Source organism: Misgurnus anguillicaudatus, chromosome 7, assembly GCF_027580225.2.
Source record: "Misgurnus anguillicaudatus chromosome 7, ASM2758022v2, whole genome shotgun sequence".
Taxonomy (NCBI): Eukaryota; Metazoa; Chordata; class Actinopteri; order Cypriniformes; family Cobitidae; genus Misgurnus; species Misgurnus anguillicaudatus.
The window spans coordinates 23,059,366-23,077,865 of record NC_073343.2 but is presented as its reverse complement, the minus strand read 5'-3'; the positions used below and the strand labels follow the sequence as shown (position 1 = coordinate 23,077,865).

Below are 18,500 nucleotides of genomic sequence, written 5' to 3'. Positions count from 1 at the left end.
TGACCCTCTGGGAAACGTCATCTTACTGTACTGTGACAGTTCAGGGGAAAGCACCTACCTCAGGCTACACTCACGCCATTGTTTTATTTGTATCAACATTTCAGGTTAGAAACAGACACACGCTTATACAAAGCGATTAATACGTAGCAATTTTTAATGAATTACACATTTAAGACATTTAGCAGTTGTTGCTAAAATAGACAAAAGTTATTCATATTCGAATGGTAGGCATGCATTATGCACCAACTCATATAATCTTGAAACCTAACATCTTTTATATTTCTGCGATATACAAAAGTTTTAAAAGTTTACTCATTCTTTAATTCTTTCTTCCACTCTTAGGGGTGGTTTCCCAGACAAGGATCAGACGAGTCCTAGGCTAAAATAAATGTAAGAGCTGTCTAAACTGAAAACAACTTGCACTGACATATCTTAAAATTACCTCAAAATGCACACAAGTAATGTTTTTAGTAAGGCATGTTTGTTAAAACTAGTTATATTTCATAATTAAACTGAGGTCTAGTCCTGGCTTAAAGGTGCAGTGTGTACTTTTTAGAAGTATCTCTTGACAGAAATGCAAAATAATATGGCAAACTATATTATCAGTAGTGTATAAAGACCTTTCATAATGAACCGTTATGTGTTTATTACCTTAGAATGAGACGTTTTTAACTACATATACCAAGGGTCCCCTTACATGGAAGTCGCCATTTTGTGCCGCCATGTTTCTACAGAAACCCTTAATGGACAAACTTTTTTTTTACTAAGTTGTCTCCGATGACATGTTTGTCCAGTGGCGGCTACCGTAGCTTCTCTATGTGATTGAAAAACGGGTGGTAAGCAGTGGACTGAGCCATTCACCAGCACCTCACCACTAGATGCCGCTAACATTTACACACTGCACCTTTAAGCTAATCCCTGTCCACCCCTTAGGCCCTGTCCCAAATGGCGCATTTCATGTGAACTTTCGGTTTCATGGCCTTAAATTGTGCGTGCTCGCTTAGTCTACGAGTCCTACACTTTGAAGTGTGCTCATCAGCGCCTCCTTTGCCCCCTTGATGCGGTCTTCAGCGAAGCTCGCACTGCAGCAGGCTTCATTCACTTTACCAACCCAGAAGTCCTTTGCGAAAGTGCAATCAGACCAATCAGACGACGGAAGGGAGGAGTTCACACTGACTGGCAACTTCTCTACCTATTTCCGGTGTGACGCTCGAGTCTGTCCCAAAATACGACTCCGGTGCACCCATGTTGACTCGCATAAAGGTTCCCTAAAATCTGGACTACGTGATGTCATCAAAGTGTTGACTCTGAGGAGGACCACAAGTCCGGAGTGTGGCATTTGGGACAGGGCCTTAGAGTATGCAAACATTTAACACCTTAAGATAAAATGATTTTTAAGATCATGCGAAACATAATGAAGGAACCTTTTGAACTATAGTGTACTGTATATTGTAGCCCTTATCTGTAGTTTACATTGTAAGTCACTTTAGCTTTGGGGCTTCAGAAAGTTGATCACAAGTTTAAATCAGGCCAAAGGGCAAATATTGTTTGTACTAGATCAATACACAGACATACTTAGATATTAATGCTTGCCCTTTAGCCTATTTTAAACTTGTGATCAACTTCCCAGACCTAAAAGCTATAAAGTGTCTTGCAATCTACCATCATGTGGGCTACAATATTCCAGCTTCCTATCTAAAGCCCTCTTGTGCTTTATCTTCCATAAAAATGGTGTACCCTTGTGTTTAAATTATAGAGAGAGAGAGAGCGCGAGAGAGATTTAATTTCTTTATTGTTTACATTTCTGTTCAGGATCGACATTACAAACTTAAATAGCATACACTACTCTTTTCAAGTATACAGGACACAATTGTGCTTAAAATTGCAAATCCAAAGCTTTGATGCTAAAAAAATCAACATGATTAAAAAGACGAATGGTCTTGCTTAAAGCTTAAAGAGCAAAGGATAATAAACAGTGCTTCCTATGCCTTAATTCATCTCCTGATTACTAAACCGTACAAGCTCAAGGTTCGTGGGTTGCCGCGCAAGCTCCCTTTGGAGACGCAGGGCATTGAAGCCCAGAGGCCGAAGAGCTGGTTGATGAAGAAGCAGATTGACTTGGCCCTTGGTACCTTGGGAATAAAACAGCAAAGTTTATATGTGAACAATTTACTGTATTTTGGCTTTCTGGGTAGTGCTATAATATTGGCAGTGGTGTATGAGGAACATAAAGGATGCTCACCACGATCGAGCTTTCATGACACGTGATGCAGTCGTCCTCTTTCTATAATGGCCGAAGTCACGTATCAGGTCTTGGGTCCTTATCTCTGACCGCTGAAGGTCCAGTGGAACCATGGTGGGTGGTGAAATGTCCAGTTCAAGAAGCATAATGTTCTCGGCCTGTCCCAACATAAGGTGAGTTTTAGTAAATATTTATTTAATAATTAAATAATGTCTAATAATAATGATTCAATATGAAAGTTGATCAGTAATTAATTATCTAATAATAAAAAAAATAATTAAATAAAGAATGCTGTGCACATGATCTAATAATTACAATATAGACATTTTCTAGGGAGTCCTTAAAATCACACAGAAAATTCTTATCTTTGTGTACAATACCAACCCTGTATCTAGAAGGAGAGCCGGTTGCAACAGCAGCTTGTGCATACTGACTAATTGGTCTCTTGTATCCAATAACTGATGTTGGCCTTCGTCTGATAAGAGGCGAGTTACTGAAATAAATAGAGGACATAAAATAGAAATAAAATTTAATAAGAGAGCATCATCGTAAATGCTCTGTAATGTTTGAAACAGTGTTGATCTCTTACTTTTCAGAGGGGAGAAGCGGTAAGACTTTCCACTGGTCCTCCTCGCTGTCAAAGTGGAGGCGATTCATGATCTTGTTCTTTTCCTCTGGAGGAATGAAATTCTCAATTATCAGATTTCTGTCAAAAAAGGATCAGATGTTAAAAATATATTTAGACGGACATGCAAAGTTATTTTGAAAACAGATGGAGGACATACTTGAATTTCATCTCTCTTGTCAGCTCATTCATTGTCTGCTCCAGTTCCTGTCTCATTGTAATGTGTTCATTGATAATATCCCCAATCTCAGACCTCACCAGCTGCAGCTTACTGTAAAACTGTGAGACAACCAACGAATGCAAAATTGAGAAGGATGAAAATAATGAATTAGTTCAACAATTATTTACTATCAAATAAACAAAATCATCAAGAAATACAAAATAAGACCAAGACACCCCAAAGCTGTTTCAACTGTAGTGTAATACTGTTTTAACTATAATTTAATATATAAAATAAAATAAAAAATGTTTATTGGTTCATAACTGCTTAGCTAAAGCAAATAAAAAAATGCTTTGAGCAGCTATTTCAATCATGCAAGATGTACGTACTTTATTTACTTGAATGGGGGAAGAAAATCACAATAAAACAACATATTTCTGACATCAGCGGTACCATGAATTTAGTTTCCTTAGCTCAAATTGCACTAAAAACAGCTTTGGGCAGGTTATTGTAGCTATTGTGCATGCGCGCAGGTTGCAAACATAGACTGTTAAAAATATGGACGTAGTGTCCGTGATGTCACCCATAGGTTTGTGAAGAACTTTTTTGAAGCCAATAGTAAGTGGTCCCTGCCATCGGCATCTTGGCCGCGTGTCACCGTGCATCACTCGTGGATAACCGAAAATGGGTAAAGAGGCGGGAAAATGGGTAAAGAGGCGCCTGAAAAGTCCGCTCCCCTTCTCACTCTCATAATGGGAGAGGGAGGGTGTTACTGCGCCAAGTCGAAGTACTCCCAAAAGTGCTACCACGCCACAAAATACAGTTCCCCCTTCAAATCCGCCCAGAAAAGCGCTACGTTTTATTTTGTACCACCAAACTTGCTCGTATAACTACTCGTCTTAAATAGGAAAAACGTTGATGTGTTTGGTCACTTCTAACTTTATCTCTAAATGGTACAATTGAATGAATGGGGCTAAGCTAAATGCTATCGAAGCGTCGCAGCGCGCTCCAGCGCTTACGTGCACGCACACAGATGATAGAGGGATGTATCAACAGTTCTTAGTTAAGGTAATAACATATTTTAATATTGAAAATGAGTAGACTATTCCTTTAACATGGAGGTCTATGGGAATTGACTCCCTTTTGGAGCCTGCCTCTAGCAGCCAGTCGATGAGTTGCAGTTTAGGTCACCTCCATATTGGCTTCATCAGAGAGATTGAAAGGTTGCCCCTCAGTTGCAAAGCACCTCACATGACTAAGAGCCCAGAGTATCATCAGTCTTCATTGATTTATGATTGGTCCTTTTAACTGGGAGGCGGGACGTCCATCACCAGAGTGCCCATATTGAGCGTTGCATTGTCCTTTATTCATAGTATTAATAGGAGTGCTCAATCTTGTTATATCTTTGGTGCTATTCAAAATATAGCATGACCTCTCATACCTTATTGTTTTATTAAACTGTGTTTCCTGCATTCTTAAAGTTTTGTACAATGATTATGAGCATCAAATATGGTTACAAATGAAGAGTTTCGATGCAAAACGAGATAACTCCGTTTTTAACATTTTTGTCAAAACATGTTTATTATTATGTTATCATGTTATTATTTTATTTTATGGTGTTACTTAGCTGTATTTTTTAAGTTATGAAGGTTTAAATCAAAGCAAACCAACTGCAGTTGAATTGATATTAATTGGAATGGACAACCAAAAAATAAGATTTCTGAAAAAAACGAAACTCTTCAAATATATTTTTAAGTAAATTCAAAACTGCATCCTAAAAATGCTGGGTTATTTTCAACCAAGCATTGGGTCAATAAAGGACAAACCCATTGTTAGGCTGAATTAACCCAGAAAATGTTTATATTTGAAACACAGTGGGTTAAAGATCCAGTTTGTTATTTAGCGGCATCTAGTGGTAAAATTGCAACCAACAGGTCACTCCACAGCTCACCTTTCAATTTCAAAACGCATAGTGAAGCTATGGTAGCCCCCACAGGACAAACACATCATCGCCTGAGACAACGTAGTATAGTAAAGCCCATGTTATAGTCGTGCGTAAAGCCGGCTGTAGCCTGAACGTAGCTTTTACAGCGCGTCAGTTCTACGCGGACCACAAGCGCTGTGATTGGTCCACTAGAACGCATCCCGTCAGTTAAAAAAAAAAACCTACATCATAGGTATTTCCGTTTGCGACGGAGAGAACAAAGTTGATGAGTGATTTAACTCAAACTACAACATAACATCGCTGTTTATTTACTTCCATCACTGCTGGTTCTCTGAACACAAACACAACAAGTTGTTGTTTCTTCTTCGTTTGTGGGTTAAACTGGCCAAGGTGCTTTTTCATTGACGGTCACGCTGTCACTGTGGTTACCTGCATTGATACTGCCTACCAGCGGTCTGCATGTGTGTTTACACCTCGATGCGGACGACAACGCAGACGTACATATAAAAACCGATGCGTAACCTACGCCATCGCGGCTAGTACGCAGAACTATAATGATCCCTTAATGGGGCATACACACCAAACGCTGAGTTCAACGTTTTGTGTGAGTACATTACATACAAAGTCAATGCAAAAACACACGCTTTTCCTCTCAAACGCGCTTTTGCGCAAGTTGAAAATATTTAACTCAAGCGAAAAATTTGCATGTCACAAAGTTAAATCCCGCGAGTAATTTAGAGCGAGCAATGCAATACTACACGTTTGGTGTGTAAGTAGCATAACGTAGCTATGTAGAATGTTTTTTCATTTATGGCTACTGTGGAAACATAGCGTCAACTTTCATGTAGGGGGACCCACTGTGAACTATGTCGATAAAAACGGCTCATTCTAAGGTAATAAAAACAATACAGTTAATTTTATAAGGTTGTTATAAACCACTGATAATATAGTTATGTATATTATTTATATGTAAATATATATTTCTGTCAAGAGGTCCTACCAAAAATCTCACATTGCACCTTTAAAACCACCCAACATTTAAAGCTAAAACAACCCAACCTGGGTTGAAAATAACCCAGCATTTTTTAGAGTGTATAAAGTGTAATGAACAGATGTCTTGAGAAGAATTAGCTAGAGATACTGTTTCTGAATATCTAATATAATGTAACGTAACAAACAAAAAAATGCAATGTTTATGTTTTGTTGTGTTATAAAAACACTTTGTTCTGAACGCAAGGGCATGGGTTGTGTTTCTACACACCTTTCTTAGCTTCTTGGTCTTAAAATCCACCTCCTGCTGTAAAGTGGAGAACGTCTCTTTCAGTTCGATTGTCTCTTCATCTTGTTCAAACATCAGCTGCTGCATGTCCCACTCCTGTCTCTCCTGCAGGATTTATTACATACTTAAATCTGATTCTGATCCCTAAAATATATTATGTATTACAACTTTGCTGTGGTTAGCAATGTTACCTGCTCAGCAATCTCCTGCCTCTTTAATTCCAACATTCTCTGCTGTTCATTGGTGTGATCAATGATGGTCTTCCCTCCAACCAGAAGCTTACTTTCCATAGCCTACACAAAGTCATGGCACGCGATATTTTACAACTTCTTAATCATATAATCTGTAATTTTTGGGTAGACAAAAGACGAGTGAATTAATACTAACCTTGTACTTTTCAATCAGGGTTTCCATAGCTTGCTGCTCTTTCATCAACTCTTCCACAGTTTTTGTTTTCTCATCCAGCGTGCCAAGTTTCCTGCTGAAATCTGGCTTGTAATTGGCTAAGGCCATCTGCTGCTTCCACCAATATTCCTCGACACTTTCTTTTTGTACTGTCTCCACCATACCAACATCTCCATCTTTTTCCGTCTCCACTTCCCCAGTACTCATACTTCTCTTCATCCGCATACTGTTTCTCCTTCGTCTTCTCCTTTCTTTGGCAAGCATCCCTCGTTCCTCGAGCTGTGCCTTTAGGCGGGCTATTTCCTCCTGGAACTCACGCAGCAGCGCATCCTTGGGGTCCTCATTTATCTTTGGCTTGTTCTTAATGTTCTTTGCTCTGTTGGCGTACCTCAGCGTGGTAAGAGTCTCATCATAGTGGCATGGAGATGGTCCAACTGTGGCTATCATCACAGTTTTGGAGTTGCCTCCAAGGGAGTCCTGCAACAGCCGAGTGAGTTTAGAATCCCGGTAAGGAACGTGGGTACTCTTCCCATCCACCAAGGCCGAGATAACATTTCCGAGGGCAGAAAGAGACAAGTTTATTTTTGTAGCCTCTTTAAACCTCTGTCCCTGCACTCCTGTTTTGCTTTGTCGCTCACTGCCTGCGAGATCCACCATGTTCAGTTTTCCGACACGAATGTGGTCCTCACCATCGACGCCCATCTCACTGCATTCGATAGTGATGATAAAAATCGCATGCGATCTTGAACTACGCTCATTCATTTTGGTGTATCCAACAGACCTCGACTGGTTTCCCAAGTTCATGACATGTTCAATTTCCTTTATGTTTTTAGTCACCACACATGAGAGATCTTTGACATAGACACCCAAATCTGAATTTTCCTTGAGCTCAAGTTTTTTATTGTTATCCTTGCACAGGAGATCTCGAATATCTTCTTGATATATCTCGATATAAGATACTCTCACAAGATACTGTTGATTTTGAGATCTGGATATGTGGTTGAAAATATGCAGGAACGAATTAGGAATGACTCCCCTTTTCTCCGGGTCTGTGGGCACACCTTCCATTGTATATGTTTTGCCAGTGCCAGTTTGACCATAAGCAAATATAGTTCCGTTAAAGCCAAGCAAAACGGAGTCAATAAGAGGTTTGCACGCATAATTATACAGCTCATCTTGTTTTGAATTAGTGTCGTACACAGCATCAAACGTGAATGCTTTCATAAGGGTGCCAGATGATTTTGGATTACGCACTCTCACCTGTCCCAGTCTGACATCTACTTCAACAATTCTTTCGTGATTTGTCGCTTCTTCTTTCTTGTTTAATGGGCGGCACCGCACCACCACCTTCACCGCCTCTGTGTTTCTCCCCACCGTCATGGTCCGTGATCGCAACGGGCTGTTTCTCATCATCTTTCTGATCGTAATATTCAAAGCCGTAGAGGCTTAAATGTTCTGTTATGTTATATAAAAACGCGAGGAAAAATGACAACGCAGCGATCAGTCATGAAATACGCACGTTGCTATGCAGACGTGTATGCGCTTTAAAATGAATCAAATGAATGTTCATCACATGAAAATTGTCCTAGCGTAAAACATCTTGGTCCAACGCCCAAGGTGATGCTCCATGATTACATACCGCGCCATGTAGTACTGAGCTCCGTAGGCACCGCGCATCGCTCATCCCCGCTCATCTGTCTGTACACACCCTGCGCCGTCACAGACAATAGACAGCGTGCGCTCACAGGCGCGCCGGGATACTGATAGGTAGACGAACATTTTTTTCTCCCTGCGTGAGATGATGACGACACTCTGAATCGATTAAATGTATTTTTATGATGCTACGTATTAAAAGTTAATTTAATAAGGCAAATTACAGCCTAGGCTACTTGGTGACAAGAAGTATCTAATTATCGCTAATTATGTAAGTCAGAATTAACAATAATTAAGCATATGAGTGACAATATCCTAAAAAAATCCTAATTCCTAGGCTACCGATTGCTTTGTGCACATGAATTTTCTTTTATTTGCATTCAGTGAAAGTGCAACTGTTAGAATTGCAGTATATTGCTGATATGACTTTGTATTTTAAAAACTGTAATATTATTAATGAAAATTTTGAAATAAAAATAGGCTATACTCTATATTTACGCACGCACGCACGCAGGCACACACACACACTGACACACACACACACACACACACACACACACACACACACACACACACACACACACACACAAACACACACAAACACGGACACACACACACACACACACACACACACACACACACACACACACACACACACACACATTAATACATAATGGTAATTATATATGTTATGTATAGGTAGGCTATAATATATAGGTTTAGTAATAGGCGTATGGTTTTATAGTAAATCCTTAAGTGTGGTACAACTGGGGTTTCTTGTATTTTAATTTAATTAAAAAAAAATTTTTTGGGGGGGTTGCGAATTGAATATAATTTGTACTGTACGATATTAAACTATTAAATAAATCAGCCTTGCATATTGCGTGTGTGTGTTTGATGGGAGAGAGAGAGACAAAGAAAGAGAAACCCCAGCAAAACTACATTATATAACATTTAAAACCCAGAGTAACCCAGAGCATTTCAACTTTGAATCAACTTCAAGGACAAGGTTGAATCAACATTGAATTACCTTTTGATTTTGCAAATTGAATCAACGCTGAACAAACAAATGACATTATTTCAATTTGTAAGCATTTTATTAAACTTTTTTAATTTAAATCTAAACTTAAGACATTCTTCTTTAACAAAGCATTCACATAAAATGTACTTATCCCGCAATAGTTAGTTTGTCCAGAACAAAGCATTCCCATACCTCATATGGGTAATACATTATTGCCGCAATAGGTAGCCTGTCTGGAACTGAGCGGATTTTAAACCACAATACTGTATGACACTTGCATTACATGCGAACGGCCCCTACGCTAATAGAATTTTGTTTTTCTCTCCCTGTCTCGTCCTCGACCCCGATGACAATGAGACAAACAGACCCAGTTCCTGTTGCTGTGAAGGTCATCGCACCACTGATCTACTGGCTGTCCTTCAACGTGATGCCCAGCCGATACGCCACCAACGACCACCGGCTGAACCAGTTTAATCCGCTTACCCGCTTCCTATCCCTACCGTGTTTATATATATAAATATATATTAATCTCTCCTAAGGGTTTTTGTTCTTCTAGGAGTTTTCCCACTGGGTTTTTCTCCTAGGTGTTTTTTTCATCCCCGGGAGAGTCAGCCAACTTTGGCTTAGCACTTTACTGTATACGTTCCATTATTACTACACTCGCTTGTACGGTTTATTCTTAGCCGCTGTATTCTACTTCCTATATTATCTATCGATTATTCTGTATTCTCCAGCTGCTTTGAAATGATTAACAATTGTGAAAAGCGCTATATAAATTAAATTGAATTAAATTGAATTAACCGTTTGGCATTAAAGGGATAGTTCACCCAAAAATTTAAATTCTGTCGTCATTTGCTCATCCTTGTGTTGTTTTGGACCTGTGTGAATTTCTTTTTTCTGATGAACACAAAAGAATATATTTTGAGAAATTATGGTAAACACACAGCATAGTGTCCATTGACTTCCATAGTAGGAATACAAAATTTGATGGAATTTAATGGGTACCGTCAACTGTGTGCTTTCCATCATTTATCAAAATATTTTCTTCATCATTTATCATAATACTTCCAAAATATTTTTCCTACTATGGAAGTCAATGGACATGTGCTGTGTGTTTGCAATAGTTTCTCAAAATAGCTTATTTTTTGTTAATCAGAAAAAAGAAATTCATACAGGTTTATAACAACATGAGGATGAGTAAATGATGACAGAATTTTCATTTTTGGGTGAACTATCCCTTTAACTGTTATATCAACATTGTTTCAACGTTGAAACAAATTATTTCAACCACATTTCAACGTTGAAGGTCGGTCATATGCCTGCTGGGAAGGCATGTAAAATGTTGAAATGATTAAAATCAAACTATGTCCTAATCTCATTAGATTATGAGACTTTTTGAATGACACATCTAATCTAATCACTGTAATTTTAAAGCACATCACGTTTGCTACAGTTATTTTATTGCCTTGCTCACTGTGGGGTAACAAAGCTACTTTTGTCATTTAATTGCAATAAAGGCATTAAAGAATTTGTTCTCACAGACCATGTGACTCCAGCATACAATGACATTCCGCCAATGGGACGCATGGGAGTGCGTTTCCCCTCTCAGACCGTGTGGAGATTTTTACCGGTCCGGGTGCAAAGTCTTATGCCGTTTAACTTCTCGTGGAGTTTCTCTGGCGTTTTATTATTTCACCATCATTCTGTGACAGCTGATGGCACGCGCTGGTTTCCTCTTTGGATATAAATGAATGTTTCGCGGAACAGAATTCTTTCCTGCCTCGCGCAACTACCATTTAGTTTAGTTGCCAATAGCGACAGCGTATACGCGTTAATTTATTTGCTATATAGGACCGTTTTTTATATATGGGTAGCTTTCAAGTTAAAAAGGCATATCAATGCTTGTTTTAACGAAATGTAAATAGTTAAAAAAAAACTTTTTCCGTACTTATAACTGAGTAATTAAGGGCAAATAAATATGGGTTTAGGACAGAATCGGGCACGGTTGCTGTGCATGCTCTCATTAACTCTTGGATTTTTTATTGTTGAAGTTGTGGTCAGTAGAATAACAGCATCTCTCGCAATGTTGTCAGACTCTTTTCATATGATGTCGGATGTAATAGCTTTGGTGGTGGCTCTCATCGCAGTGAGCTTTGCGCAGACATCTCGAGCCACAGATAAAAACACGTACGGATGGATCCGCGCAGAAGTCATTGGAGCTTTAGTAAATGCTGTGTTTTTGACGGCCCTCTGCTTCACTATTGTAGTAGAAGCTGTCGAGCGCTACACGTTCCCTCACGAGATTGAAAATCCACGCGTTGTCATTTGGGTTGGCGTTGCTGGTCTCCTGGTAAATGTGCTTGGGCTTTTCCTGTTCCATGGACACGCAGGATTCAGTGGGCATGGACACTCTCATGCTGGACACTCTCATGCTGGGCATTCTCACGGTGGACACTCTCATGATCTAAAGAAAAATCCAAAAAAGTATGAAAAATCAAAGGCACATGACGAGACACGCAATCTTATGATCAACAGCAGCATTCAAGAAGATCAATCTACTGAGCTAAAGTCAGGTAATAAAATAACATTAGGCCTACAATTTTACGTTATATCTAATAACAACATGGTTCTGGTTATTGAAAATATGGAAAATTAGGGAATTTTAAGGTATTTTTAAGTTATAGATTTGCTTTCAGAAATAATTCTAAGCAGGAATGTTGTTTTTGGGAGGATAGTGGAGATAACCCCCCCAAAATCAGATTAAAAATGACAAGCCCCCCATTATTTATACAATGATTAATGAAAACATGTAAAGTTATGGGGAATGCACAATATAAAATCTGTCGGCACATACATTGTATTTTGAACATTCCTTTAACCCCCCATGTTCAAGGTAAATTTACACCCTTAATTTTATGTTTCCATATTTTCTGACTCTGGTTTTTCTTTTTTCAGACAGCTTAAACATCACAATCACTACCAATGGCTCGTTGGAGGATCAGGAGCAAAGTTCTGAGTCAGCGTCCCAGTTAAACATGCGTGGTGTGTTTCTGCACATACTGGGAGATGCATTAGGTTCTGTCATTGTGGTGGTCAACGCCCTGATTTTTACTTTTGTGTGGACGCCTTGTCAGAGCGAAGAAATCTGTTACAATCCTTGCCGTGGCGGCACTTCACTGAACCACAATGTGTTAATGCCACGGTGCTGAGCATATCCAAATCATCCAACAGGGAACCCAGAAACATTTCTGTCGCTGGGCCGTGTTGGGTGCTTTACCTAGACCCAACGTTATGTGTAATAATGGTGTGTATTTTGCTCTACACAACCTTCCCTCTACTAAAGGAGTCGGCTCTCATTCTCTTGCAAACGGTACCTGAACAGATTGATATGCACAGGCTAAATGGGAAGCTGAGGAGTCTGGATGGTGTCATGGCCCTCCATGACCTGCATATCTGGCAGTTGGCCGGAAATCGCATTATTGCCACTGCTCACGTCAAATGCGCAGATCCGGCCTCTTACATGAACGTAGCCAAACGCATTAAAGCTGTCTTCCATGATGAAGGCATCCATGCCACTACTGTTCAGCCAGAGTTTTCTTCCAGTTCTAAAGAGTTTGGCTCCTTGTGTGAACTTTCCTGTCAAAGTCAGTGTGGACCCAAGCTTTGTTGTAATCTGACCAAAAGAGAAAACCCAGAGTCTGACTTGCCCATGAATAAAGAAAAGTCATGCATGCATACCGAACACAATGTTACATGGGGCGATGAGAAGGAATTAGAAGATACTGTAAAAACAGAGATGGAATCAACTGTATAGTTAATGTACAACACTCACTGCGATATTACATAAGTGTGTTATGCTTAATTCTGCCTGTAAGAATTGTGTAAAATTAGTATAATTATATCTTCTTAGTGCAGAATAATAAAAGTAGTTTAGGAGAGTAGAATTCTGTTATTGCAATGTTGGACCCATGTTCTTGTATTTAAACCTGTAAAATGCAGGAAAATACAATTTTTTCCATGTTTTAAATAAAGATTGTCATATAGATGGATATTAAAGGTCACAAAACATATTTGAAATGTAGTATGAATTAAGTATTGATGCAGTCGATAATAATAGCAGATATTTATTTTTCAAGTTGCAAGAATAAAGATATTCATGTTTGTATTATTGTATTTTTCTTTTAGATTGGCATTTATAATAAAAATAATAAAATATATAAATAATATAATATAAAATAGTAATAATAACAATAATAACATTATTATTATTATCATTATTATTACAGATATGTATACATTTGGTACTAATTGGTACCTTAAGGTAATATTTATTAGGTGTACTTTTTGAAAGGGTGACAGCGTTTTTTACAATTTTTTCTAAGATTGTGTGATCAGTTGGCCAACCATCAGGATTGTAATATCATTTACAAGGCACATCAAGATGATATTGCCAGCTGTGGCTAGTTTATCTTGTGCTAAAGATGTATTAAAGGAAAACACCACAGTTTTTCAATATTTTACTATGTTCTTACCTCAACTTAAAAAAATGAATACATACCTATCTTTATTCAATGTGTGGACTTAATCTTTGTACAGCGCATTGTGAATGTGTTAGCATTTAGCCTAGCCCCATTCATTCCTTAGGATCCAAACAGGGATGAATTTAGAAGCCACCAAACACTTCCATGTTTTCACTATTTAAAGATTGTTACATGAGTAGTTACACAAATAAGTATGGTGGCACAAAATGAAACGTGGCGATTTTTTAAGCGGATAAAAATGAGAACTATATGGGGGAAGAGCAGAGGTCGAAGTGCTGCAAACTAAAGCCCTATTCGGACGGGATTAGTTTTACAGGGGAAGATGGCGTAATGTAATTTTACCACAGGACGTCGGGTAATATAAATGGTCAATTCGGACGGGATTAGAAATCTCTGTAAAACATTCAGAAGTGGGAGGGGTAACTCGTTGGCGCAGCGCGTCACCTCTCGTCTTCACGTGCACGTTACCTTGCTTCCAGATATCAGATGTGCAAACAACGTGACACAGACAAGGAAAACGCGAAACACTGTGTTTAATTTCAGTTTGGGGAGAACGTCAGTTTCGTAAACAGTTCCGCGCATCTGAGAAGTGAATTTGACTTTTTTTTAAGTTTGTGTCGTGTTTTATTCAGAAACTGACCTGCCACTGACTTGTTTCTCCGTCTAGAACGCAAGTAAATGCCTCTTTAAGCGCTTTTATATTTAAAAGAAACCCGCAAATTAAAAGGAAATGACGTGATTTACGTGTATATTTACAGCTGGTCGATTCGCACTGGATTAGTATTACCTGAGGTAATTTCTCCGGACCTTTTTACAGAAGGTAAAAGACGCCGTAATCTTTACTGACATTGTCCGTAATGATTACTGACATGGAGCATTCGGACTGGACTAAAATCACAGAGAACCTCTGATAAAAACTTGCTTTACCCCACCTCCCTATGTAAAACTAATCCCGTCCGAATAGTACTTAAGTGCTCTTCCGCCATATAATATAGTTCTCATATTTTATTTGTTTAAAAATTGCCACATTTTATTTTGCGCCACCATACTTACTCGTGTAACTACTCATGTTACAGTCTTTAAATAGGGAAAACATGGAAGTGTTTGGTGGCTTCTAAATTCATCCCTGTTTGGATCCTAAGGAATGAATGGGGCTAGGCTAAATGCTAACACATTCACGACACGCTGTACAAAGATTAAGTGCACGCGTTGAATAAAAGATAGTTATGTATTAATTTGTCTAACTTGAGGTAAGAACATAGAAAAATATCGAAAAACGGTGGTGTTTTCCTTTAAGATACATATTTTTTCATGTAGCAGATGGAACCTAATAATCTGTCGCTGGTTGGTGAGTCATGCAAATGTTACCATGCATACAGTTAAATATAAAATATAGCAGTCAGAGGACGTCCGCTCATGCAAAATGACAGCTTGTTCCTTGCACAGCTGTACAAACACATCATGTCTTGAATGGACCTTGGAACCAACAGCACTCCCATATGAGTTCACAAGCACTGTGATAAGTATTTCATGACTAATTTAAATCCTTTAATAGATTTTTACTCTTGCATGGCCGTGTGGGGGATCAGGGAATGTTTGTTGTGAAACAACAGTATTTGGATAAGGGGAACACACAGTGTGGTTTAACTTAATGAGAGCTGTGTGATGCAATCAGCAAGGCAGTGTATGGGTCCCTGTTTCAAAACAATAGAGAATGGTTCTTATTCACTCATTGCACAGTCCTCAAATCAATTCTCTAGGATAAGAGACCTAAAGTGATGTCTGTTGTAACAATATTTAATTGACCATAATTGATAGTTATGCAGAAATCACTGTTTACATCTACAGTATAGATAGTATATTTACTTATAGACAAAAACAGGTTTGTATGATGGAACCATTTAATTTAATCCTATTGAACTAAGACTATGATTAGGAGGCTGTAGATTTGACCTTCTTCATCTGTGGTCCTGATGAGTTCATCATGTGAGAATAATCCCGAGTTCTCAAGGAACTGTTTGTACGAGTACAAGCTTGACAATGAGACCACTGTAGCGTACAAGAACAAACTGTAAAAAATATTATTATTTATATACAAGTCTTAGGACACCATGCTACCATTAGTTTTGTTGTTTTTGCAATTGTATAGAGATCATATATAATTATATATCAGTCTCTTTATTAAAATACAACCAGAAAATACAGGAAATGTGTATGTGGTATTAAAAACAGTATAAAAGTATAAGCTGAAGTGTCAAGTATCTAGGGTATATTCCCCTTTTACTTGAGCAATAGCAGGCAGCTGCAGGATCTCTTAAACCTAGATGAAATTAAATCCTAATTTCTAATTCTAATCGAATGACTTCAGGACTTCAGTTTCCTCAAAAAAACGCAAGATGTGTTTCGTGCCAAGATAGGTCACACTAAATATTGACTGATGCCCGAAGAAGACATTTAGTTCTGAAAAGGTTTTGTTTTTAATTTTGTGTACATATTTCCTGTATTTTCTGTTTGTATCTTAAAAAAAGGAAAAATAAATATGGATAAACATTAAAACTTTGCAAAGCTGGTGATGGTGGCCTAAAACTTTTGCACAGTACTGTAATTTAGATTTTACATTTCATGTTCATTGTTGAATCAGTTAAAAGTGCTTTAATGATTTTATTGCTATTATATTATGTACAATTGTAGGTTAATCGTCAGCTTTTGCACCTTATTTTACTATAGGGGTTGGTTTCCCGGACATGGTTTAGATTAATCCAGGACTAGGCCTTAGTTTATGACATTAAATTTGTAATTTTTAGAAACAAACCTTACACATACATACATACAAAACAAAATGCATAATGGTATGCATATTGAGACAAAACAGTGGCACTGATATATGTTATGGCAGTACAAGATGTCTTTAAATTAAGGCAGCTCAAAAATGCATTTTAGTCTGGGATTAGGATAAGCCCTATCTGAGAAACTGCACCTAGATTTAATGTAATTGTTGCTTGTTTGCCATCTAGTGGATACGCATTACATTGCGGGTTGTCAAACTGCTTAAAAAGGACATTTCACAAGACTTTATTTAAGATGTAAAATAAATCTTTGGTGTCCCCAGAGTATGTATGTGAAGTTCTAGCTCAAAATACCAAATAGATAATTTATTATAACATGTTAAAATTACCACAAAATTGCTCACAGGTGTCCTTTTAAATGCAAACGAGTTGATCTTTGCATTAAATGGCAGAATGGCAGTGCCATGGTTGGATAGTACAGATTAAGGGCGGTATTATCCCCTTATGACATCACAAGGGGAGCAAAATTTCAATGACCTATTTTTTCACATGCTAACAGAGAATGGCTTACCAAAACAAAGTTACTGGTTTTTTTTCACATTTTCTAGGTTGTTAGAAGCACTTGGGACCCAGTTAAACATGAAAAAACTCAGATTTTCATTTAAGAGAGGTTTACAAAATTGCAATTGATTGTACTTATTCAATAAATCACAGTATACAATATAGATATGCATGCATACATTTTTATTTTATTTAGAGAAACATTTTATTTTAATGTTAATTTTGAATAAAAAGAATGTATGAGATAAAAGGAATTCTGCATTATTACTTTGCATAAATTAAATGTATTAAAAGTTAATTCAACATAAACCATTGATCATGTCCCACAACAACTTTGGGACACCCGTGCGGTTCAAACATCAGAGAACACACTGGATTTTTTATAATTTAAATATATAGAATACATATAGGGCATTATCACATTTATTAATGATAGTATAAGAATGCAAAATCAGCAACACCAAAGCTCCAAAAGTATCAAAAATGTTCAATATTAAAAACTATTGTATGCCAATATAGATTGATTTGGGTGCTTTTGAGTGCTTTATTAATATTAACATTAGTAAATGCATTAACGAACTAAACTATTTGTTAGCTAATTAATTAACTATGTTATATAGTTTATTAATCGTATTAATTATGAGTTAATTGTAGTAACTTACAATTGTTTATTTTAGTTAATTGTGCAATAGCCTAACATTAACAGTTACAACTTTTGATTTTAAAATTTATTAGTGAATACTAAAATAAACATGAACTAAGATATATTGTTCCTTTTTAGTTCATAAAAGTTACTGCATTAAATACAACCTTATTGTAAAATGTACCAGAAATTCGACTTTATTGCTATTTTATTAACAAAATAAAATTGAAAGTAAATTCGTTTTTGATCATCTTGACTTTATACAAAAGGTCAGATTTTCTGAATAATGCTTTCAGAAACATATTTATTCATATCATGCTGGTATCATCAGGTTTTACACAGCTGGTTGTTTTTATTATAGCTGTCTGGGATATACAGTACCAAATACTAAGACTTTCTCAAATTAACCAGAAAATGTCAACTTCCACTCAAATTGTAATTTAAAAAATAATTCTAATTTGAGTTAATTTACAGAACTATTTGCTTAAAATTAAAAAAGCAACATATTTAAAATTGCCTATTTTTGGAACCCACTGTACATTATATGGTTTATGCCAAAGATTAACATGTTACAGATTTATTTTACATATTTTTTTATTTCCATCGGCTCTGATCAGCAGTGTAGTATAATATGGTCTC

At 37.4% G+C, this 18,500-nt stretch overlaps 1 protein-coding gene and 1 pseudogene across 1 annotated transcript; one reads left to right on the top strand and one right to left on the bottom strand.

Annotated features, from left to right (window-relative positions):
- Window positions 1-1,775: 1,775 nt before the first annotated feature.
- Window positions 1,776-8,426, bottom strand: LOC141365347 (kinesin-like protein KIF3B). Its single transcript, XM_073869600.1, has 8 exons — window positions 6,639-8,426; window positions 6,443-6,544; window positions 6,234-6,356; window positions 3,028-3,146; window positions 2,832-2,948; window positions 2,627-2,735; window positions 2,243-2,400; window positions 1,776-2,132 (listed from the first exon to the last, which is right to left on the bottom strand). Exons 1-8 carry the CDS (start codon window positions 8,067-8,069, stop codon window positions 2,024-2,026), a joined length of 2,268 nt encoding a protein of 755 aa, XP_073725701.1. The 5' UTR covers window positions 8,070-8,426; the 3' UTR covers window positions 1,776-2,023.
- Window positions 8,427-11,082: 2,656 nt separating this feature from the next.
- LOC141365346 (proton-coupled zinc antiporter SLC30A1-like) lies at window positions 11,083-13,495 on the top strand (annotated as a pseudogene).
- The last annotated feature ends 5,005 nt before the right edge of the window (window positions 13,496-18,500 follow it).

Coding starts and splice junctions, on each gene's coding strand:
- LOC141365347 (XM_073869600.1), bottom strand. CDS start 8,069: ATGATGAGAAACAGCCCGTTGCGATCACGGACCATGACGGTGGGGAGA. Junction 6,357..6,442: donor GGCAGGAGATTGCTGAGCAG/GTAACATTGCTA, acceptor TAAATCCTGCAG/GAGAGACAGGAGTGGGACAT. Junction 2,949..3,027: donor ACAAGAGAGATGAAATTCAA/GTATGTCCTCCA, acceptor CTTTTTTGACAG/AAATCTGATAATTGAGAATT.